Source organism: Taudactylus pleione, unplaced genomic scaffold (assembly GCF_031769625.1).
Source record: "Taudactylus pleione unplaced genomic scaffold, aTauple2 ptg000198l, whole genome shotgun sequence".
NCBI classification, from domain to species: domain Eukaryota; kingdom Metazoa; phylum Chordata; class Amphibia; order Anura; family Myobatrachidae; genus Taudactylus; species Taudactylus pleione.
Window position 1 is genome coordinate 3,352,970 of NW_028284600.1, and position 25,295 is coordinate 3,378,264.

At 42.5% G+C, this 25,295-nt stretch overlaps 1 protein-coding gene across 2 annotated transcripts in view; it reads right to left on the minus strand.

Annotated features, from left to right (window-relative positions):
- The window catches only part of TCERG1L (transcription elongation regulator 1 like), a 325,549-nt gene that overhangs the window by 43,045 nt on the left and 257,209 nt on the right, over positions 1–25,295 (minus strand). The window contains exons 9-10 of one of the 2 annotated variants that reach the window (XM_088476871.1): positions 2,510–2,664; positions 1,766–1,835 (exon numbers count right to left, since the gene is read on the minus strand). In XM_088476871.1, the coding sequence (XP_088332997.1) occupies positions 1,766–1,835; positions 2,510–2,664 (225 nt within the window). Of the gene's footprint in view, positions 1–1,765; positions 1,839–2,509; positions 2,665–25,295 lie in introns of both variants that reach the window. The other variant, XM_088476870.1, reaches the window with a different exon arrangement.

Genomic DNA, 25,295 nt, shown 5'->3' on the forward strand with positions numbered 1-25,295 from the left:
ACCCTGATGTGTTATATGTTGTTATTAGTATCGGTGCTTACACCAACCCAATGCTAAGTGTAAGAGATCCGGCAGAAACAAGCTACCCTTCCCTATACGCATGGCTCAGAAAAACACAGAGCTATAGATACACACTGACAAAACTCCTATGATACTCCCATACAGGGCGGTTCTGCCCAGTTGTCACCCAAACAATCCAATTTCACAATAAGACTGATCTAGTCAAGACACAAATAAGCAAAACATTTGTAAATTTGCATGCGCTGTGGGCAAAATCCTCACCATTTGTGCCCCTGCACAGAGATCAGTCCAGCTCAGAATCAGGCTCATACAGTATAAGTGCATGCTCAGTACCCCCAGAAAAGGATTATGCAACTTGGAATATATAGCGAAGAAGCAGTAAAAATTTAACTTCATCCTTGTCCAATGAAGCTGCCTGGCTGCTGATTCTCCTGTCTTGTGATGTCACTGCACAGCGTCATGCTCGCAGTCGTGGACCCAGAGGAGCAGCCAGAAACATCTCAGGGACGGACATCCCCCTACTCTGCTTGCTGCCCCTCTTGCTCCCCACAAGGAAAGAATTGGGGTTGGGAGCTCCTACTACCATTCCACCAGCTCTGACTGGAAGAGACAATTCTGTAATTGAACCTTACAGTGCTTGATTTTGATAAGTCCGGATGAGGCCATGAACTGTGCAATGATCAGAAAGTTTGTTCAAAAATAACTAAACAGGCTGCCCACAACTGTCCCTCAATAGCTCTCTTTACAAAACATCCCTCCTTGACGTGCCAGTCTAGCTACGTCTATTCACTACTGTCATACTTGACAGCTGAGGTAACAACCATGTGATGCAAAGCCTGTTCATCTGTCTGCCACAACAGACCGGATGAAGATTATTTACTAGATGAGCTAACCCTGTGTGAAATTTCACACAAATACAGTCACACTGTTGAGTTGGAACAGGACAGATTCCCGAGGTGTTAAATATATGCAATACACTCTCCGACTTCTGAATTCATTTCACCATTCTACAGTTTTGCAACTGAGCTTGTTCCAGAATTTTGCAGAATGAATATAGTCTATGACTAAGGCTGGGATGACAGCAGCCAGTTCATTGTGCCATATAGTGTGGTTGGGGCAGGTTTTAGAACATTTACTAGTCAAATGGGTATATTTTCTAAAGTAAGAGTTTTTAGAAGTGGAGATGTTGCCCATAGCAACCAATCAGATTCTACTTAACATTTAACTAGCACCTTCTAGAAGATAATAACTAGAATCTGATTGGTTACTATGGGCAACATCTCCACTTCTAAAAAAAACTCTCACTTTAGTAAATTTATCCCTTATTTTTCAGAATGCAAAATTCATAAAACCTTTTGGTAAAATGTGGAATAAGGAAGATATTTTTCAAAACTTTACTCAAATCTCTTATTTTCTAACATTTGTTATTGTTTTTTTTCCCTTTTGTCCAAATGTCAAATGTCCTTTTTTTTTCCCTTTTAGACAATGACATGAAACTCGGCAATCAACGGGACGCAATGACACAATTTATGGCACCACAACCCCCCCACCACCCACTGGGTCCTCCCCCTCTAGGTTCTCCCAGAGGGCACTAGTAACAAGTCAGACAGTATGGACAAGACCAGCTAAAATTAAAGTTGTAAGGTGACAAGAGGCAGTACGGCAAGGGTAGCAGCATTAGTTCTTGCCTTAGGGTGGAAATAAAAGTGACATTTGCCCCTGTTGGCATATACAATGTACTCACTTATTTCTCTTTATTTTGGTGCTGTGTTCATCATGAACATCTTCAGGGACAGCTCCATCTTTTTTGCTCGCTGCTAGAGACAAAGGAAGTGCTTTACACCAGTGTAAACTCCATGTTTAAATACACAACCACACGTACATAATGACAATTTTATAGTTTGTTTCTGGAAGCCAGACTTCTCCATCCCAAAAGAGAGCACTAATTCCCATTTCCACACATAAAGTACCTAATGAGCTAATATTTAACTTTTAGGAGTACAATGCCTTAGTTCATTGTGAAATATTGGATCAGGTCCATGTGCTGAAATTGATTTAGGCTGCTGGCAGTGAATTTCCTTTTCCATCAGATCTGTGGCTACACTGAAATTCTCTTTTCTATGTCTAAGTGCTTTTTGTCTCATCAGATGCGATACTTAAAGGGTAACAAGCAAATTCAATTAGTTTGGAATAAATAGGATTTGCACAGCCATTCCCAGTATTGTGATACATATGGAGTAACTTTAGTTCACATTATGTGATGTCCTACAGTGCATATATTACAGAATGTGTAAGTTACTGACAATTCATTTCTTTAAAAAGATGTTCTTTCAAACTTTTGTTAATTAATACGACTCATATTATCTGAACACTTCATTAAAACAATTCTTCTAATTGTTGACTTTGTCCAATAGTGATGCATAGCCAATTTGTTCTTCCTCTGCCTGCTATCTGGACACTGTAATTTCTTAAAGAATCTAATATTTACTTGCGGGAGATTCCAATTTGCGTTTATGGGGGGGATCCTCGATAATTCTGTTTATATCCACACGATTCTTTAAATCTATCGGCTTGTCCCACACTGACAGTTGGATTGTAGGGTTGAAGAAAAATACTTTGTCGTCACCAGTCCACACTACACACCTAGCAATAAAAAAAAAGTAAAAAAAATAAGTAATTAAAATAAAACAGTATCGTTATATATTATTATTAACTTCTATAAGGTGCCACAAAGTGTCAGCAGTGCCGGATAGGGTAACAAAGAAACTTTTTACAATAAGAATCACAATTGCTGATCTTATACTTTAAGTACATAGTAATAAACGTGTTTTTAGGGTGCGCTGAAATCTGGGGCAAGTCTGACTAGTTGAGGAGCAGAACACATCAAGCAAAATCTTGGAATCAAGTAACCATGGTGTAGTAGCAGAGGAGGAGCGGAGAGAGGGCGTAAGGGAGTTTGTATAGAGATGAGGTTAGAAATGTACTGTGGAAGAGATGAGTGGTTTGAGGCTTTGTAAATAAGAAACTGGTTTCTAAGGAGGATCTAGATCCAGTGAAATAAAAATCCCAAAACATAGCGGGTTCCTTTTTTTGGTGTTCTACACCACCATACCTCCCAACTGTCCCGCATTTAGCGGGACAGTCCCATTTTTATGGGACTGTCCCGCTGTCCCACCCGCGGGCCACAGTGTCCCGCGGTGGGGGGGGGGAAGTTGGGGATAGCACACCCGCTGCTCTGCATAGCAGAGCAGCGGGTGTGCAGAAGGTGAACAGATGCCGTCCGATGCGCATGGCATCTGTTCACTAGTGTAGGGAGAGCCTGGGGGGCTGCCCAGCATCTCGGAGAGTGCTGGGCACGCCCCCTATAGTGACATAAATGGGGGTTGCCATGTGGCTCTGCCCCGTTTCTTAGATGCCCCGCCCCTTCTCTGGAAGCCACGCCCCATTCTCGGGAAGCCATGCCCCCTTTTCGGAGGCTCGCATCTACGGCACGCGAAGGGTCCCGCATCCCTGTCTTCAGAAGTTGGGAGGTATGCACCACTGACTAATGTGTTAGAGCCATACGCCGACAACAATTGTTTTTCTGTTTTGTATTCATATATGGCATTAAGTAAGTAATAACAGAAGGCATATTGCAGTTGGTACCATGTGTATTATGGGTAAAACCAAATGCAGGCATATTTGTTTTCATATTTACATATGAACATATGCAGAACCTTAAGATTTTCATGAAATGCACTTATATTGATAAATCCTACAATTTAACGAAAAAGAGTAACCTCCAAAGCAGCAAACTACTAAACACAAATAGAGTGAAAAAGGAAGAAGGTGAAAGTAGAAATATCAGGGATCTAATAAAGACAAATATTCTATGGATATCTGTACTCTCTTAGTTACGTTAAGTACAGTGGTGGCTCCAGAGATGGGTCTGCAGGGCAGTCCAAAATTCAAATAGGGGAGCCACATCAACTGCCCTTCCAAACTCTGCAAAACAACACCAGTCAGGTCTCACTGGCAGTTGGTGTGGCTCCCCTATTTGAATTTTGGACTGCTCTGCAGCCCCACCTCTGGACCTGCCACTGGTTGAGTACAGTAAATCACCTGTAAATGCTACGCGTATCAATGTTTAAATGACTCTGCAAAGGCATGTAGTTATTCAATTAAAAATGGATATCATAATTATACTTATACTGAATAAATGATAAATTGAAGGAATCCTTTTAAATTATTTAATATGTCAGAGCAACATTGTATGTATTGTCATGATACCATCTGTTATTTGTAATAATCAGGTCCTGAATAGCTCCTAGAGCAATGATTCCCAACCTCAGTCCTCAAGGCACACTAACAGTCCTGATTTTAGTGAGATCCATGATATTGGACAGATGGTTAAATCAAAATAACTGAGGTACTAATTAAGTCACTTGTGCTCAAGTATGGCTATCCCTAAATCCTGGACTGTTAAGGCCCCCATACATCAGCAATCTGAAAACCACAATTGATCAATTTGAAGATTTATTGACCGATCTTAGGATTTCCCAATCGAGCAATCTGCGCCCATACACTACAGATCTTTTTCAGTGATTTGCAGATCGATTGCAGCAAACACAGATCTGGCAATCTTGAAAGACCCATCATTTTGCTAGAAACGGTCTGCAAATCTGCTGATCATGTCCATACACTAGCACTCTACAGCCCCAATCGATCTGTGGAATCCAACATGTTGGACAATCTGATTAAACAATTCCAATCACTTTTTGGTTGCAATCTGCGATCTGTGAAGCCCATACATTGCAGATTTTTATACACAATCGATTGCAAATTGCACAATTGCTGCAATCCATCTCTGATGTATGGGGGCCTTTTGTGTGCATTGAGGACCGTGGTTGGGAACCCGAGTCCTAGAGGATAGGAATAGTAGAGAAGTACCAGTAACAGTTTTAATGAGGACCTAGGGCTCTATTTATTAACATTATTTTGACTAAAAATAAAGTGAAAAAGGGTGTTGTAATGGGAAATGTGATCCGACCAGAGTTACTAAAAATAAAATGTGAAAAAAATACCTAGAGAGGCCCTGTGATAATAACGCCACCTGGAGGTGGCATTATCCAGGGTCTCCCCCGGTTACCGGACTCCTGCTCCGCTCTAACGGAGAGAGCAGAGGCAGGAGTCGGTCCCAGTAATCAGCTGTGTGGTCTAAACAGACCGCAAGCCGATCGCTCATACAAAAAAAAAAGTAAAAAAAAAATTAACAGGGACCGGTGATCGGGGCTCCAGGTGATGTCCTCCCTCCAGTCAGCTGGTCTCCCATAGTGCACTGCGGCCCGGTCATCAGGTGATCGGGTCCCAGTGCAGTATGAGATATCACCTGACCGGAGGACATGGAGGACATCACCAAAGGCCCGGATCATGCAGGTAAGTATAATTAAGGGGGGGCTGCATTTGTGGGCGGCGGGGCTTAGCACCAAGGGGGTAGCAGGGACGGCCAGTCGGCACATGCGCCGGTACTTTGTCACTGTATTTTTTCCGAAAATACCGTGACTAGTGTGTGGATGGGATTCGCAGGGACAGAGCTTTTTCGCATGCTCTGTCCCTGCAAGGGATTTGTGGTAAATCCCTGTGATATTGCCTGAATTCGTAATGCGAATTCAGTTGTTAATATCACACTACAATCTGCATTCAATATGCGGATTGTAGTAAATAGAGCCCCTAATCACAGCCCCTAGGTTGAGTCTACGCCTCAAAATAATGGGGGTCATTCAGATCCGGTCGCAAGTACTGATGTGCTTGCAACCGGGTCGATGGGTAGCCCTGCGCACGAGCAGCGGCCGCACTGCGCGTACGCAAGCCCCGGAGCAAGAGAGAAACTCTCTCGCTCCGGAGCTCACTACAAAAGGGGTGGCTGTCGATGTTGATCGACAGCTCGCCCCTTTTTGTAGGCTGGCTGGTGGTGTGGTTTCCAAAACGGAGGTGTTCCCTAACGAACGCCTGCCGTTTTGTGGGCGGCTGCACTGACATCATCAGTGATGTCAGTGAGGAGCTTCTTGCTCCATCAGAGCAGAAAGCTCCCTGGGGCTTGCGTGTGCCCACACCCAACCTTAGGGTCTGGTCGCAAGTCCCGATGGTCGCGATGGTGATCACCATCGCGACCATCACCCTGGTCGCTAGCTAAGCTGTGGGTGGTAACCCACAGCTTAGCTTGCGACCAGGAGTCCGCAACAAAAAAAAAAGAAGCGCCCACCCTCATTCAGAGAGAGCGATCGCTTCTTGCGACCGCCTCTGAATGAGGTCCAATGTCTGATCGTTTTAGATTTTGCCATTTTTAGATGACAAATTACAGTAGGTAATTTCATGAAGGTGCACTGGGGAATGGCATATTTGTGGCAGGGTATGCTGGTATGTGTAGTTCCATAGTAGCTGGAGTGCCACATGTTGCCTTTGACCTACTAGTTACTATCCATTTTAAAATAATAATTTGATAACTTTCATTTATTACTGTACTTGTCATACCCACTTGCATCAATAAAATTAATGAAAAATGTTTTTCCCAAATAAACATATAAAATTTAAGAATGGCCCATAGGTCAGTCCATTTTCATATAGTTTATTGTCTCCAGTTGGTGCTGTAAAAGAATTCTGTACCATGTCCATAACTTATTTTACAATATAATAGCTCTGCAATAGTCAAAAAAAACGTAAGCTTATTAAATGTTAATCACCTTTGCTATAGATGTTTTTCGTGGCCTTATTCTAAGGCCATTTTTCTGCTTTTTTTGCTTATCGCTGAACATACACTTTTCCAATATGAATTCCCTTTGTTACATTCCGGTAAAAAGTCCTCCAAAAAGTCGTCATTTTCACATGATTAGTTTGATTAATAAAACATCTTCCCCTATACATGGTGTCAAACTCAGCTGTAATGTGACCATTAAGATTATATACAGCTCACAATAAACGGTTAATACAGACCGCTAGGCTCTTTAGTTTATGTTTGTGATGCAATGTTGCCCATATACGAATTTGTTATTGTAAGACAATGCAATTAGGACTATATAAGTCCATGGAACTCCAATAGTAAGGACCTACAGTATATTGTTTTGAAAGTATCAGATTAATGGTACCAATGATATGAATGCAGTGCTGATCAGGTCTAAAATCGTCCCAAATCAACAATAAAAATTCTCTGATAACATATACTGTCAATCTGGAACAAGCGCTCTCTTGGATTTGCCTATTGTAGTATCATTGGTGATGCCAAGGTCAAGATCTCACGCCCCCAAATGAGGGTAGGACAGGGAGCCATGTAACATCACATCACAAGTGGGGTCATATTGCTATGCATGCTATGCAAGCATACAGTATTTTCTATTAATTATATTTTATATAATACAAAATCTAAAACACTACACAATAAGTGGCCTTTTTTGGGTGTTGTCAAGTGGAAGAGCCTAATTCCAGGATCTGAAGAAATTTTAAAAGACATTAATCCATAAACTATTCTATAATGCTGGCCATACACCTGCACGATTTCGGGCCGACTGCCCAATTTTCGATGATTCATAAGATGGATCTTGTGAAAATCGTGTATTATTTTAGTAAAATAAGATCCGATGCGCACTCCCGCAGCTCCTATAATTGAATCTTATGATCAGATGTGCAGCCCATATGTTCCATCGTATCGTGTGCAGATCGTGCCGTTTATTTTGTTTGTGCGATCCATCGTGCGGCAGATCCATCGTGCGGCAATTCAAGTCATTTCAATTACTGTTTCCTTTATGAGCCTGTGAGACACAGGATCGATCTTATGACAGATCGTGTGCTAAAGAAACACAACAAACATGCTGCCAGGACTGCCAGGGAGCTCCGGGGAATCGAAGGGAAATCGTATCATGAATCGGATCTTATGCTGGTCGTGTAGGTGTATGGCCAGCTTAAGAGGAACAATTGATTTAAAGAACTGGTGCAAATATTTTCTTATCCATCTCCTCACTTGTACAAGAAGATTCCTTCGTGGGTAACATGAAAGATGTATTAAGAACTACAGATAAGCACAAATATATATATATATTAGGGGTGTGCACCGGCCACTTTTCGTGTTTTGTGTTTTGGTTTTGGATCTGGATCTTTCTTCGTGTTTTGGATCTGGATTGGTTTTGCCAAAACCACCCTTCCGTGTTTTGGGTTCTGGGTTTTGTGTTTTGGATCTGTATTTTTTTGAAAAAAAGCATAAAAACAGCTAAAATCACAGAATTTGTAGGTTTTTCTGCTCCTATGCTATTATTAACCTCAATAACCTTAATTTCCACTCATTTCCAGTCTATTCTGAATACCTCACACCTCACAATAGTGTTTTTATGTCCAAAAGGTTGCACCGAGGTAGCTGGATGACTATGCTAAGCGACACGAGTGGGCGGCACAAACACGTGACCCATCTAGGCGTGAAACTGCAGTGGCAGACAGGATGGCATTGAAAAACTAGGCCCCAAACTGTACATAATGCAAAGAAAAAAAAGAGGTGCAAGATGGAATTGTCCTTGGGCCCTCCCACCCACCCTTATGTTGTATAAACAGGACATGCACACTTTAACAAACCAATCATTTCAGCGCCAGGGTCTGCCACACAACTGTGGCTGAAATGATTGGTTCGTTTGGGCCCCCACAAAACAAGCTGGCAATTAATCTGTCCCTGCACAAACTGGCTCTACGGAGGCAAGAAGTCGTCCTCATCCTCCTCATCCACAGATTCCTCACCCTCTTCAGTGTTATGTACATCCTCATCCTCACAGAGTATTAATTCGTCCCTGCTGGAACCACAGGTCCCTCTGTACGTTCTGGAGGCTGGTCTCCCTGGAAGAGTTGATCATTCATTTTATGAACATCATCTTCTCCACATTTTGTGGAAGCAACCTCCTACGCCTTTCGCTAACAAGGTTCCCGGCTGCACTAAACACTCTTTCGGAGTACACACTGGAGGGGGGGCAACTCAGGTAAAATAGAGCCAGTTTGTACAGGGACCTCCAAATTGCTTCTTTTTCCTGCCAGTACAGGTACGGACTGTCTGACATGCCTACTTGGATGCTGTCACCGATGTAATCCTTTAACAGACAGACGCACGCTTGTCGCTGCTGCTTTGAGGATTCAAGTGCGGCTACAGCCCACACAATTCACAAAGACAGAAAAAAAAAAGAATATTTTTATTGTTTGTGGAGCACACTTTGAGGGTTACACCACCCTCTAACAGACAGACGCACGCTTGTCGCTGCTGCTTTGAGGATGCAAGTGCGGCTACAGCCCACACAATTCACAAAGACAGAAAAAAGAAGAATATTTTTATTGTTTGTGTAGCACACTTTGAGGGTGTCACCACCCTTTAACAGACAGACGCACGCTTGTCGCTGCTGCTTTGAGGATGCAAAGTGCGGCTACATCGCACACAAGTCACAAACACAAAAAAAATAGTTTTTTATTTTTTGGAGCACTTTGAGAGTTACACCACCCTTTAACAGACAGACGCACGCTTGTCGCTGCTGCTTTAAGGATGCAGGTGCGGCTACAGCCCACACAATTCACATAGACAGATAAAAGAAGAAGAATATTTTTATTGTTTGTGTAGCACACTTTGAGGGTGTCACCACCCTTTAACAGACAGACGCACGCTTGTCGCTGCTGCTTTAAGGATGCAGGTGCGGCTACAGCCCACACATTTCACAAAGACCGAAAAAAAAGAACAATATTTTAATTGTTTGTGTAGCACACTTTGAGGGTGTCACCACCCTTTAACAGACAGACGCACGCTTGTCGCAGCTGCTTTAAGGATGCAGGTGCGGCTACAGCCCACACAATTCACAAAGACAGAAAAAAGAACAATATTTTAATTGTTTGTGTAGCACACTTTGAGGGTGTCACCACCCTTTAACAGACAGACGTACGCTTGTCGCTGCTGCTTTAAGGATGCAGGTGCGGCTACAGCCCACACATTTCACAAAGACCGAAAAAAAAAGAACAATATTTTAATTGTTTGTGTAGCACACTTTGAGGGTGTCACCACCCTTTAACAGACAGACGCACGCTTGTCGCAGCTGCTTTAAGGATGCAGGTGCGGCTACAGCCCACACAATTCACAAAGACAGAAAAAAGAACAATATTTTAATTGTTTGTGTAGCACACTTTGAGGGTGTCACCACCCTTTAACAGACAGACGCACGCTTGTCGCTGCTGCTTTAAGGATGCAGGTGCGGCTACAGCCCACACAATTCACAAAGACAGAAAAAAGAAGAATATTTTTATTGTTTGTGTAGCACACTTTGAGGGTGTCACCACCCTTTAACAGACAGACGCACGCTTGTCGCTGCTGCTTTGAGGATGCAAGTGCGGCTACATCGCACACAAGTCACAAACACATTTAAAAAATAGTTTTTTATTTTTTGGAGCACTTCGTGAGTTACACCACCCTTTAACAGACAGACGCACGCTTGTCGCTGCTGCTTTGAGGATGCAAGTGCGGCTACAGCCCACACAATTCACAAAGACAGAAAAAAAAGAACAATATTTTAATTGTTTGTGTAGCACACTTTGAGGGTGTCACCACCCTTTAATAGACAGACGCACGCTTGTCGCTGCTGCTTTAAGGATGCAGGTGCGGCTACATCCCACACATTTCACAAAGACAGAAAAAAAAAGAACAATATTTTAATTGTTTGTGTAGCACACTTTGAGGGTGTCACCACCCTTTAACAGACAGACGCACGCTTGTCGCTGCTGCTTTGAGGATGCAGGTGGAATCTAGACGGGATTTGGAACCGAGGACACACTACCTCCATCAATTGTCTAAATCCCACTGCACTAATGTCGGATACCGGACGCACGTCTAACACCAACATAGCAGTCAAGGCCTCAGTTATACGTTTTGCTTCAGGATGACTGCTGTCGTACTTCATCCTCATCGCTAGGGACTGTTGGAGGGTCAATTGTTTAGTAAAAGTAGTGATGTTCCTACTTCCTCTCTGGGATGATGAACAACTCCCAGCAGCAGCAACAGCACTAGTAGGAAGTGGTTCTTGATCTTTCCCTATTTTATTTTTATCAGAGAAAGTTTGGTCCTCCATTTATGTTATATTGATATATATACGTGCGGCTAAAGCGCACACAAACACAGAAAATATTTTTTTATTTTTGCTGGAGAGTAGTGCACTTTGTGGGTTACACCACCCTTTAAGAAATGAGCCAGCCGGCTCTTTACTTATGGGACACAGGCGCATGCTTGGCGCTGCTCCTTTGTTGATGCACGTGCAGCCACAGTGCACACAAGTCACAAACACAGAAAATATATATTTTTTTGGTTTGGAGTGTACTTTGGGGGTTACAGAACCCTTTAACGGTCAAGCCAGCCGGCCCTTTACTTATGACACAGGCGCACGCTTGGCACTACTTTGTTGATGCACGTGCGGCTACTGCGCACACAATTCACAAACACAGAAAATAATTTTTTTTTTGGTTTGGACTGGAGTGTACTTTCGGGGGTTACAGCACCCTTTAACGGTCAAGCCAGCCGGCCCTTTACTTGACACAGGCGCACGCTTGGCACTACTTTGTTGATGCACGTGCGGCTACTGCGCACACAATTCACAAACACAGAAAATAAATTTTTTTTTGGTTTGGACTGGAGTGTACTTTGGGGGTTACAGCACCCTTTAACGGTCAAGCCAGCTGGCCCTTTACTTATGACACAGGCGCACGCTTGGCACTACTTTGTTGATGCACATGCGGCTACTGCGCACACAATTCACAAACACAGAAAATAATTTTTTTTTTGGTTTGGACTGGAGTGTACTTTGGGGGTTACAGCACCCTTTAACGGTCAAGCCAGCCGGCCCTTTACTTATGACACAGGCGCACGCTTGGCACTACTTTGTTGATGCACGTGCGGCTACTGCGCACACAATTCACAAACACAGAAAATAATTTTTTTTTTGGTTTGGACTGGAGTGTACTTTCGGGGGTTACAGCACCCTTAACGGTCAAGCCAGCCGGCCCTTTACTTATGACACAGGCGCACGCTTGGCACTACTTTGTTGATGCACGTGCGGCTACTGCGCACACAATTCACAAACACAGAAAATAATTTTTTTTTTGGTTTGGACTGGAGTGTACTTTGGGGGTTACAGCACCCTTTAACGGTCAAGCCAGCCGGCCCTTTACTTATGACACAGGCGCACGCTTGGCACTACTTTGTTGATGCACGTGCGGCTACTGCGCACACAATTCACAAACACAGAAAATAATTTTTTTTTTGGTTTGGACTGGAGTGTACTTTCGGGGGTTACAGCACCCTTAACGGTCAAGCCAGCCGGCCCTTTACTTATGACACAGGCGCACGCTTGGCACTACTTTGTTGATGCACGTGCGGCTACTGCGCACACAATTCACAAACACAGAAAATAATTTTTTTTTTGGTTTGGACTGGAGTGTACTTTCGGGGGTTACAGCACCCTTAACGGTCAAGCCAGCCGGCCCTTTACTTATGACACAGGCGCACGCTTGGCACTACTTTGTTGATGCACGTGCGGCTACTGCGCACACAATTCACAAACACAGAAAATAATTTTTTTTTTGGTTTGGACTGGAGTGTACTTTCGGGGGTTACAGCACCCTTAACGGTCAAGCCAGCCGGCCCTTTACTTATGACACAGGCGCACGCTTGGCACTACTTTGTTGATGCACGTGCGGCTACTGCGCACACAATTCACAAACACAGAAAATATATTATTTTTTTAGCACTTGGGGGGAGCACCCCTGATGGACAGAGCACCCCCTGGACAACACTACAGCACCTCTTTAGGAATGGGCCACTGCACAGGACTTTGGAGTGGACACAGCCCCTATGGAGAACTGACTGCACAACACAGTCCAGCCAGCCCCTATGGACTTTGAAGTAGTGGACACAGCCCCTATTAACAACAGCAGCACAGCACAACACAGCCAGCCCCTATGGACTTTGAAGTAGTGGACAACAGCAGCACTACACTACACTACACAGCCCTAACTCCCACCCTCCCTCTTCACTGTCCACATCCGAGTGAGAAAATGGCGCCGACGTGGGTACCTTATATAGGATCCAAAACCCGCGAGACTCGGAAGGTGGGAAGATGACGTTTTGCCTCGATTTCAGAATCCGAGTCAGGCGGGAAAAGTCGAGCCTGACTCGGATCGGACTCGGATCGGGGGGGCTCGGGGGGGTTCGGATTTCAGAAATCCGAACCCGCTCACCCCTAATATATATATATATATATATATATATATATATATACAAAGAAAAACAGCGGCACTCAAAGGACTTGAAATAAATCAGACTCACGACTCCAAAGGATCTGCGTGAACGCCGATCCTTTGGAGTCGTGAGTCGCATTTATTTCAAGGCCTCTGAGTGCCGCTGTTTTTCTTTGTATATGCTTGGTTTGATAACCACTGGAGGCAACCCAGGCGAGTATTACCTATATTGTGGAGTGCCGGCGTTACTAATATATATATATATATATATATATATATATATATATATACATACATACAGTATATACTACCTTTGAGCACATTTTAGACATTTTCAGAGAATTTGTTATTTGGTCTGATGGGATCTGTCTGGAGGAGCTGGGTACCTCTTTGGTTTATTGCTGTATAAGTACGGTATTTATATGTAGTGCATGAGAAGGTAGTTCTGTGTATATATATATATGTGTGTGTGTGTTTGTATAACTGTGTCACTGTACTATCTACTTCAGGTAAACAAGCAGCAAACCAACTATACGTATGGATGTAGATTTATGAGTTGATGGTTGATTGCATTTATATTTGCCTGTAAATAATATGAGAACCTGTTTTTGTTCCACCTGCATCAGTGATGCTTAAACAGCCTACAGGCTGAGCACCTGATGGAGTAAATATATGTTTATGTGCCAGTAAACAGCTGGCTATGTGAGTTGTGTTATTAAACAGAGCAGAAAGCAATTACGATGCAATGTAAATTATGCAGGCTCCAGTTAGCACCAAAACCGCCATCCTGCACGAGTGCAATACCGTATTTCTTGAATACAACATATTTATAAGATGCTCTAATTTAATAGGACAGGATTCTTTGAAAGAGAATAATTCCTTACTGCGAATCCTCGCCACAAAGATCTCTAGAAGTAGATGTATTTTTTTTATGTAAGCTTTGGCTGTTATGCTGTTGTAACAGGAATTGTTCTTCATAAGCCAGCAACAGAATGACAAGCTAGAGAAAACCTCCATCTCACATAGAGGACCAAAGTTTTAATTTCCGCTTGGCATTTTGCAATGTAAGGGCCCTCATTTAGTCACTCTTATCAATCTTAGATATTTTGCTTTGCAGCAGTAATCAGAACGATGATTGATATATCATCTGCGGAACATTGCACCTCGGGGCAGTTTATTAAACACTGATGTGGCAGTGCAGGGTTAGATTAAACCCCACTGGATGACTGTTTTAGGGCAGTCCTTAATAGACGATGCCTGCAGAGATACATAGCCGCTGGAGCAGGGATTACAAGTGTTTATTTTGAATCATGTGCTGAGCAGTGAGAACGAGCAAGTCTTACAGTATCTGATAAGCTGTGAGATCAGAGGCAAAGCCTTTTTATTGGGTTAAATCATACACCTCAAGCAAAGTAACTATATGTACTGTACTTTGGATTAAGATGTTTGATTATTATTATTATATAATATTCAGAATTGTTGGTAGTGTCATTGTATGGGGACCAGAACCTATCAACTTGAGGGTGGGTACTCAATACCGACACCCGAATCCCGACAAGGGATTTAAGATAGGCGTCGAAATACCGTCACCTATGTTGATCCCGACGCCAGAATGCAGAAGGACGCTGGACCAAACGAGGTCTGAGGTGTCCTTAGCGCTAGCCACTGGGGGGTGGTTAGCTTTAGGGAGCGTAGTGGGCTTAGGGTTAGGTTTTGGGGGTTAGGGTTGGGCACCCCAAGGGGGGAGAGATAGGCACCCCGACCGGGAGTTATGTTCAGGCTGCGGTGAGGGGGGTTAGGGTTAGGCACCCCTGGGTGGAGGTTAAGGTTAGGTACTAGGGGGGCGGTTAGGGATAGGCACCACTTAGGAAGGGTTAGGGGGGGAGAGGGGTAGGGATAGGGTACTTACCTGCCCTGTCGGGATCTTTTCCCTTTGGGCTGCCGGTGTCGGGATATGAACTGGTGGCTATTCACCCGACGGGACTTCATACCCATTCCTTTGAGGATGCTTGTCTCATAACCAATTAGCAGAGTAGCAATAGCACAGATGTGCTGCGTAATGACACTGGGTGGAATTAAGGTTTTGTACAGTAAATAGTGACACTAGATAACAGTAAATACACTTGGCCGGAGTGTATAAGGTGTAAATGCTGTAGAGCAGTAGTTTGGTGCTGGTGGCAGTAAGCCCGCACATGGTACAGCTTAACCAGGTCTTGGATGTATTGACCCAGGTAGAACAGTAAGTAGCATATGACACAGGGATATTACAGGTGTACCAATAGTAGTGTCGATGCTGCCTGGAGCATTAGAGTATCGCTGGGAGTTGTAGTGCACTGGGCGTCAGAGTGGTAAAAACACTGGAGGATAGTAGCACTATGCCCCTCTAATGTAACGAAAGTGATATAGTGTAGTTGTGGTACCTTGTGGGCTCTGCAAGGCTGGTATATACAGTATGTGGGAGTCTCAGAGGTGCATCCTTACACTAGGAACTGCATGGAGGAAATGACAGTATGCATGTCAGAGGTCAGGCCTTCTGCTGAGCTCCGTCAGACCTTAGGAACCATCGGCTCAGTTACCTGTTGCATTGAGAAAGGAGTCAGCGAAGGAGCTTTCCTCATATTTATATATACTCATAACTTAGGGCTATTTGATATATGCAGCTGCCATTAGCACAATTTTGAAGGGGAATAGGGGGGTGGTGCAAAGATTTTATATTTTAGATTGATTTGTTTAAAATTTAGGGCTTGGGGCTGGTCAAATTTTCTTCTTGACCCAGGCGCTAAAATGTATAGATACGTATCTGTGTATACTGTACTTATATACTCATTATAATCAGGGGTTTACAATATAAACTAATGCACATAAGAGATATGAAGGAAGCATTCTCTGTATGCACCCTCAGAACTAGATGGTTAGATGATCTATATGTAACAGAAGGGAAGTAATAGCCAGGAGAGTATCGCATAGCATTGGTAGGTCACTAAATTAGCATTTTTATCTCTCAATAAATGGAGCCACCATTTTCTATTGGACAGTCAAGATTTCTGTGATGTAAACAACATGATACCCACAATTTTGGGGGAGATCTATACCTGATTAGGGGCATTATGGCTGATTAGGGGCATTATGGCTGATTAGGGGGCATTATGGCTGATTACTGGGCATTATGGCTGATTAGGGGCATTATGGCTGATTAGGGGCATTATGGCTGATTAATCGGGTCTTCAGTTTCAGCGAGTTTTGCATTTAAATGTTGTAAAGTACTGTATAGGAATGGTGTTATGTGGACACCTGGTAAAAATGAAGCAACGTATACTGCCACAATATGCCTGTGTGGAATAGTAATAATAATAATGTATTCAAGAGCAGTCTACATTCTAAGTAGCGAATAATATATACAGTAGATCAAGTGCTTATGAAATCATGCTAGTGTGGGACATGCTGATAAATGGATACACGGGATGAGGTACCCTCTACCGTAATAGACCTTGGTGACTTTTGCTGTTCTGCTGTTACATAGTAATTATTTTATTTTTTAACTTTTAAAATAAATGAGAGCTACTTAATCTTAAGGATAAAGACTTGTTTATGTGATACTATAAATATTTTTGGCCGAAATTTGCAAATTAATATTTTCAAGCACATGAGCTGGAAGCAGTGTGATAGTGTGATGTTATCGCACTGCTTCCCCTCTTGGGAAAATGTAGCCCATAGGCTACTATAGGATGGTGTTACCTTCACATTCCTGATGTACAGCAGCCCCATGAAGGGACCCCAGAAGGTATCAGAGATATCAGCACATCTGGGGGATATTTAATATTTGCGGGTGCCCCCTGAAAATGGTGGTTTTCAAATAATATCTTGTAAATATTTAATGATAAAAAGACACCTTGGTCTATTGGATTATTGAATGAATATTAGATCCATGTTGCTGGGCAGTTGTGTTGATGTAAGTTATAGGGGGGAGATTTATCAGATCTTGGAGAGAAAAACTGGAGAGAGTACCAACCACTCAGCTTTTTGTCAAATACAGCCTGTAAAATGGCAGTTCAAAAACGTTTTCCACTTATCTCTCTCCAAGGTTTAATACATCTACCCCTAAAGCTGGGTACACACTGACATATCGGCCAATATATCTGGTGCCTGTGGACCAGCGTGTCCCAGCGATATGTCTGTGAACGACATAGCTCATAGACCTATCGCATTGGCTGTGCTGCACAGCCGATGGACAGGTATATCCGCAGACATATCTGTCCATCGGCAAATGTGTACGGGCAGTCTGCAGACCGCCCGTACACATGCAGCCGCATGGAGGGGGGCAGACCCGCCCCCGACCCGCTCCCCCGGCCAGTGGGACCCTCGGCTGCCTGGTAGATGATGTCGTTCAGTGTATACAAACGACCATCAACTACAGATATATCTGCAGATCACTCGATCTGCAGATGTATCTGCTAGGTGTGTACCCACCTTAAGTTTGAGGAGTGTGTTCTCAGCATACAGTAGTTATTAATAGGCAGTTTGGACTTCTAGGGGTAAATTTACTAATAATAGATAATGGTCAAGTTTAGTTTTTTTAATCTCGATTTCTATCGCCGAATCTCGGATGATTTTCCCGTTTTTCATCTCGCAAAGTGAGTTTAGCTGAAAGTGAGTTGGCCGATGGTGAAGCAGATCGAGATATCTCCTCCGAGTTGCAAGTGAAGAAGAGATTACTCACCTAAGATTGCAGTGTTTTCTCTCTGCAAATCTCTCCCGAGCTAGCAGCCTGCACATATCAGTGAGATACAGTATGTGCTGGCTGCTTGTTCGTTAGTCTTGTAAAAAACGGGTTAAGCGCTATAAATAAAATGACGTGAGGTCCCCCCCAAAAGAAAGGCTAACCAGCCCCGGTCCTGCTTCTAAATATTACAGGGAACAAAATGAGTAGGGTTCCACCGTAATTTTGGAACCAGCACCAGTCTGCAGGGCCAGTCCTGGTTTTAAATATAGGGGGGAAAAAACAGCACCAGACCCAAAACGGTTTGGCTGTAATGCCACAGCCCGGAGACCCACGTGGGTCCCAGCCAATGAGCAGCTGCTTTTCATGTAAAGCGGCCACTGATTGGCTCGCGACCAGTGAGATATTACAGCTGACTTCGGTAAGCTGTAATTTCGCGAGGTGAAACTATATGCAACAGCATATACTTACATCTGTCCGGTCTGGTTCGGGTGACTCATTTACTTGTTTTACCAAGACCCTGGATGCTACAGAGAGCAGCACCAGGATTTAGGTGAGTATAGATTATTTTTTGCAGGGCCAGGCACACGGATTCTACTTCAGATGGGGACAGACACATCAGGAAGCAGGTAAGTACAGGTATGTGTGAATGGGTAGTGTATGAAATAAAGTTTTACTAGGCATGGTGTGTGTGTTTTGTCTTTATTTAACTATTTCTTTTACAGTGGGGCATGGGTGCTGGCTGCCTGCTGGCACTTGTAGTTCCAGAAGTGCCAAAGTGCAGGCATGCTGACACCTGTAGTTCCACTGTAAAATACAATAGTTTTATTTGATTTTACACTTTATTACCCCCGTACCCAATGCTCCAGGGGTGCGAAGAAGAGCCCCGGGCTTCAGACTAAGCCTGGGGTTTCAGGGGGGAGACCCCTTCTTGGATAAGTTATGTTTTAATGATGATATTGCTCAGTGAACCACATTGGACATTTTCTTTTCTTCTTTTGTAGTTTTCTTTTGGAGACGTCTATTACCTGGGGTCAATCAAAGGACGGCCCCAGTAATCCCGGCGCTAAAGAACCAATGTAAATAAATTAGGAAATGTATATAACTTAATACACAGTGCTGCAAATCTAAATGTCAGTTGCTATTCTGACACAAAAAGAAAACACAACCCAGAAAAAATTGGAATAGATTGCGCTACTGTGACTAGACAATAATAACAAGTGCTTGATCCCCTTCGACGCATTTCGCTCCTCTCCTCTCATCTTGAAAAAGCTCCTAGAGAGGAGCGAAATGCGTCGAAGTGGTTAAACACTGTGATCAGTGTCCAACAGCTCAGCAGCCTGTATTGAATTATACTCTTATTTAAGAGATACATTTTATCTATTTTTATCTTTTCAATTTATATTGTATGTTTAATAAATGTTGTCTGTTTTTGATTCAGAGAGGCTAAAGTGTTATTAATTATCAATCAAGCACTTGTTATTATTGTCTAGTCACAGTAGCACAATCTATTCCAATTTTTTCTGGGTTGTGTTTTCTTTTGGAGACGGTCAACAGACCACGAACCTTTAGAAAAAGCTAGGAATAGATTAATGTAGTGGTTTCTCATTTTGTGTTGTCGGTTGGTGGTTTGGTCATTAGGCATCTATGGTTGAAGCCTTTCAGTACCTGGTATTATAGACCTGATGGAGTTCATTTGAATAATTTAGGTTGAGGTTTGTTTATTAAGATCTTTTGTCATTTCTGGATTGAAATGGCTGGTCATGGGTGGCGGGCCAGGGTTCGGTGGAACCTGGCTGTGGTGGGAAGGTGCTGCAACTCAGCAACCAATTGTGACGCAAAAAGTCATTGTGGGGCACTTACCATTTTATTAGTCGCAAATGTGTCCTGCCTAGGTGGTTTTCCCTGGGTGCTTCTTTGTGGAAGCTCTTGGACTGTGAGGAGGAGGTGAGGGGGAGGTGAGTCTTCACGGTGCAAGTTGTGTCTAGTGTGGGCATCTTAGTTGTCCACCATTTGTGTAGAGTGTTCGGCTTCAGCTTAAACTTTCAAGTGCCTTCTTGGCCAAATTTGGTCGATTAAAAAAATCGTGACCTTTTTTCCCGAAGCTACAGTATGGTGTCAGTGTTGTTATTTCAATTTAGATTAAGTTAAGGGTTACTATGGAAAGTTAAATGGCAATAAACTAATGGACGTCTTTAAAAAAATATACTAAAATTATTTAAATTACTATGTATTTCATTTTTTTTCACTAAAATAAATCTGTTCACCTGTCCCACAATTGTTTATTATGAAGTAAGTAAATTCTGCAGCAGTCCTGGAGCATGGGAGGGGCTGGGGAATGCATGTATGCCCGCTAGTTCTGTGTAATGTTTGAGGGAAATTTGTTGAAAGACACCCCAGTTACATAATTTTTACTACCAAAGTAGGTAAGTAGTAGATAGTGAGTAAAAAAATGTTGTAACATAGAAAAACCTACAGTTTTGTTTGTTGAAATCTAGTATAGACAAGATATGCACCAGTATGGCACCTGTAGTGAAAACTATCCACATCTTTACTGGCTAGTGATGCCAAAAGTTCACAAAGGATATCTTTCACAGCTGTTTAAAACTTCACACCACTCATGTATTACAGAGCAAATATTATTGACCTCAATCATTGTACAGTATTATCTAAGTTACTGTAGAATCACTAGCTCAGGAGTTGGCAACTTTTAGCTATCAGCATACCAGTTATGTGCAGAATAGCAGCCAGAGACTCTAACAGGACCACAGATTGTGGAAATGGTTGCTATAGACTGATATCTATGGTCACTGTCTGCAGTTCTGGGCAAGTGGGTGTGCCACGGGGACCCTAAAACAGAAAGTTTCCCGCCTTGTAAAAGACTTGATAAAAATATGATCAGATATTTTAGATATGGTGGCTTAGGCCATATTACTGGTAATTGTCCACTTACCTCTGAACCTACAGTATGCATACCAACAGGCTGAGCCAGATAAACAAATGTGTATAATTACTGTAGAAGGCAAACAAATAGATCTTTGCTCCAGAACAGGTTAGAGAGAATGTAAAAGTGGTTGATGGAAACTCAGTTGAACCTGATAGTAGGTTGTCAGACCCTCACGTGGCAGTATTTGATGTACCAAGTGTCCAAGACAGGAGAAGATATTCTGGAACAATGGATAGTTCCAAACCAAGAAGAATGGTGTTAGACCTGGATCACATAACTGCAGGACATCCAGGGTTCATAAAGATGTATTATTTTAATACTGTACATCCTGGCGTGAGTACCATGCTCCCAGGCCACATTATAGAAGTCTGTTTGTCGGATTACCCTTTATTGAGGTTCTGTTTAGTGGTAATGGATTACGCTACACGATACCAGGAAATTATACCATTGCACAATACATCAACAGAGACAATTCCTAGGGAATTAGCACATAAAAAGGGCAGATTCAAATAGCCGTGGGGCTAAGCTCTGCCCTGAGCTATTCAATTATTACCACTACCTAGTGCAGTAAGCCCCAGAGGGTGCACTTAACACAGATTTTTCCCAGCAGTCTTAGGAGCTGTGAGGAAAAAATCTGCAGAAATGCACCCTGTAGGGTTTACAACGTGGGGTAATTCCATAGTGTCAGACAGCTAACCCGTAATCTAAGGGTTTGCACACGTTAAACTCGGGTTGACTGCACAAGGAAAGGAGTTTGTAATTGAATAGCTCCAAGCTTGGAGCTTCAATCCTGCTGTAAGCCCATTGACTAATTGAATCTGCCCCTAAGGTTTTGAACAGTGGTTTGTCTTCTAACTAAGTTGTATTGAGGACAAGATTTTCTAGTTTCCCTCATTGTACTCATGGTACTATAGCACTGTTTATGTCAAGATTGGATTCACCAAGTAAATCTCAAACATCACATGTAACCATCTATCATGCCACCACTAGTGGTCTATGTCATATGTAGTTAATGTTGCCCAAGGTGCTGTAAGTACATATACCCTTAATTAGTGATTGTGAACCTTAAACATTTGTGTTACTCTAATCAGTTGCCCCAGTTACATAATTTTTACTACCAAAAATCTACCTGGTAAATATCATGTAGAAAAAAAATAAAGTAGTTTAAGAAAAAACCCATACAATCATAATAATGTTGTCCTTTAAATCCTATATATTCTTATAATGTCTGACAACTCTAGCACTTTTTAGAGGTTTGTGTAAAGGTGTCTGAGGTACAGGACCTTGCTCGGAAATGTATATTTTCTTGTATAACAAAGATGCAAAAAAAAAGTCACAAAAGAATACCCAATGGTTACTTATATACAAGTATACTATTGCACAAAAGTCCATATGCACAAACATAGTAGTATACTGTCCGACACCAATTCACAATGTCAGTGCAGCTCTCCAACTATATTATTATACACCTTGTCCTGTCTTTCAAGGCTTATTAACCACAATGTTCAGAAGAGAGACAGTGTAGATGGACTTTTAAATCCATGCAGAAAATGCAATAAAATAAAGTTCCATAGTTTGTAGGGTTTGAGCCCAAAATATTGGTGCATGATTGTCTCTAAACTATTGGAGCAGGTGCTGTGGTTGCACTCCATGTTCTCTTGTGTGCTCTGTCTTTCCATTCTGTCTGCCTTCCCTGCGCTAATGTGTACATCTGTCATGAGTTTCCAGCAACCTCCTGAAGTTTATATGGACTGTTACTACAATGGAGGTAGCTGAAGCTGAGGAGTTGGGAGGGTAAAAGTTCAGGAGATACAGTAAGTTGAGGGGAAAGAGAAAGAGATAAGTGTGAATCTACCGTCCTCATTAACAGGAGATAAGGAAATGAGGCTGGCTAGGAGTTTGGAGGAATTTGAGGGTCTGGGGTGATTGATCTGGTGAGAGGAGATTTCTTGATGTATGGTGGGGGTGGGCAGAGAAGAAGGATGAAAGGGACAAAGAGCTGATGGGTGTTGGTTGGCTGGGTGTAATTTATGGGCTTATAGTTCACTAAATAAGTGTGATGAGTTTAGAGGCAGCAGTGCCGATAAGGCTATCTATGGCAATGTTACAATCCATGAATATAAAATATGCACAGATAGAGGTGAGAGAAGAGATGCATGGTATGGTCTTCAAAGGAGTACCAGGATAGGAAAGATTCTTGGGTAGGCTTCCATGGGACAGTAGGATGCTCCACCAGCTTGTTGGTTAAGTAGCATCTGGGAAATAGACACTTCCATTGAAGAGAACAGCAGGGGAAGAAGTGTCAAAGTGGGAGAGACAGTTTTCAGTAATGGCAAGGGGGACATTGTAGGTTTTGATTGAATGTGAGTTTATTGCATGAGCCTTCTGGAGTGTGTAGGAAAAGGACTGGTAGAAAACTGTAAAGGTGAGAATAAGATTGCGTTGTGTTGGTTGCAATGGGTAGGACATTTTGAAGAGGAATAGGAATGTGAGCAGATAGGGAATTCTGTTGGGTCAGGGGTGGTGTTGCCATCAGCAGGCACGTGGTGAAATTTCAAAGGCATAATCATATGAGGAAGGACCCGAGGCCAATGATCCTCTTCAACCAACAGTTGTATTTCTGTCACTGATTTCAATTGACTTAAATTTGTAGGAAATATATTAAATAACATTTTATTGATCTACAAGTGGAAGCCTACTCTATAACTTTATGCTAAATGATGCTCTTTTAAGCATGTCTTATTGTATGTTACGGAGATTTGTCCCAGCACTTTAAGCAAAATATACTCAAAAGTTAACAACAATTGTGTAAACCAGGTCTATACACTGTATTTATTTTTGTTAATTTGGAAACTGCTCAAGCAAGTTTATGATACTTCCGATAATAAAGTTGGATTTGCATTTAAATTTAATATGCCTGTGAATATTGTAGCTAAATTTATGTTTGAGTGAAAACTGGCCCCACTGAGACATCATAAAAATGTACTGTGCAGCTGGGATAATAAATGCTTCTCTGACAAGAATCATAAGCAAGGTCTCTTAAAACGACTAGATTTTACTAAGTTACTTATTTTGAAAAGTTAGTGCTACCATTGAGAACTGCGGAGTACACCGCTGAGATATGTTCTCCCTGGATAAGTGCTTATCAGTGAGAGTTTTCAATCTCCGATCTTTTCAAGGAATAAAGACTTTATTCAGTTAAAGAGGGAAAAAAAACTATGAAATGTAACTAGAACCAGAATACTTTTTTTTAAGCAGTCTTAATTTCCCGATCATACATGTGTCCCCATTTTTGAAGTGGGCAGGGATAGAACAAACTGCAGCCAATCAGTCATCCAAATATTCATTACAGTACTGAGTATTTTACGAGAATATGTTGGAATGTCCACTGTAGTTATTGTGTAAATGAAGAGAGGGCTTCCTATCATGGGGTTTGGAGGGAAATGGAGGCAAGTAATAGGCCACAGACAGAAAGAGAAGAAGCAGAGTTTAACAACAGCACAAAATAGTGATTTAAGGTTCTTGTCAAAATGATGCTGGAAAATTGTGATGTGAAAACCTGCTTCATAAAACCGAACTTGTTACCATTTTATTGAGAAAGCCAAACAGTACTATTTGATTGTCACAACATGGAAACTGGTCGCTGATTGGCTGATGGCAGTGGCCGCTGATTGGCTGAGAACGACTGCTACCATGGTAATGCCTGCTCCTTTATAGTGAATTCAGCTGACCGGCAAATGATCTTATGGCTGGCCATGGGTACTGCCCGCTGCCTGTCCGTAGGCTCACAATTGTTTTTTTTATCAAGACCTTGGAATACTACTGAAGAAGAGGACTGACCTCCTTCAGGATGTAGGTAAGTATATAGTATGAATGTGGGTGGGTGAATAAGTGAATTAGTGAATGATTGTGTAATAAAAATGAACAATATTCGCAGTGTGAGTACTGTGTTTTTATTTATATTTTTTTAATATTTTTTTTAACAAGTGCCAAAGGGCAGGCTGGTTGCTACCCTGTGGTTCCACTGTGAAAAACAATATTATTACATTAATTAATCCATTACCCCTGCATCCACCACTACCAGGGATGCAGGGAAGAGCCTTGGGCTTTCATCCTAGGGCTGGTTATTGCTCCAGAGGGGGAACCCCATTTTTATGAGGGACCCCACTTTCTGAGGATTTTGGGGCTGCATAATACGGAATTACAGCCCCGGCTGGTTCAGCCTGGTGCTGGTAAATGGAAAATAAGGGGACTCCCGCGTCATTTTTTCCCTCAATTTTCCAGGACAATACCAGGTTAAAACGTCCAGGGCTGGTTATGGATTTAGGGAGGGGAGCCCATGCT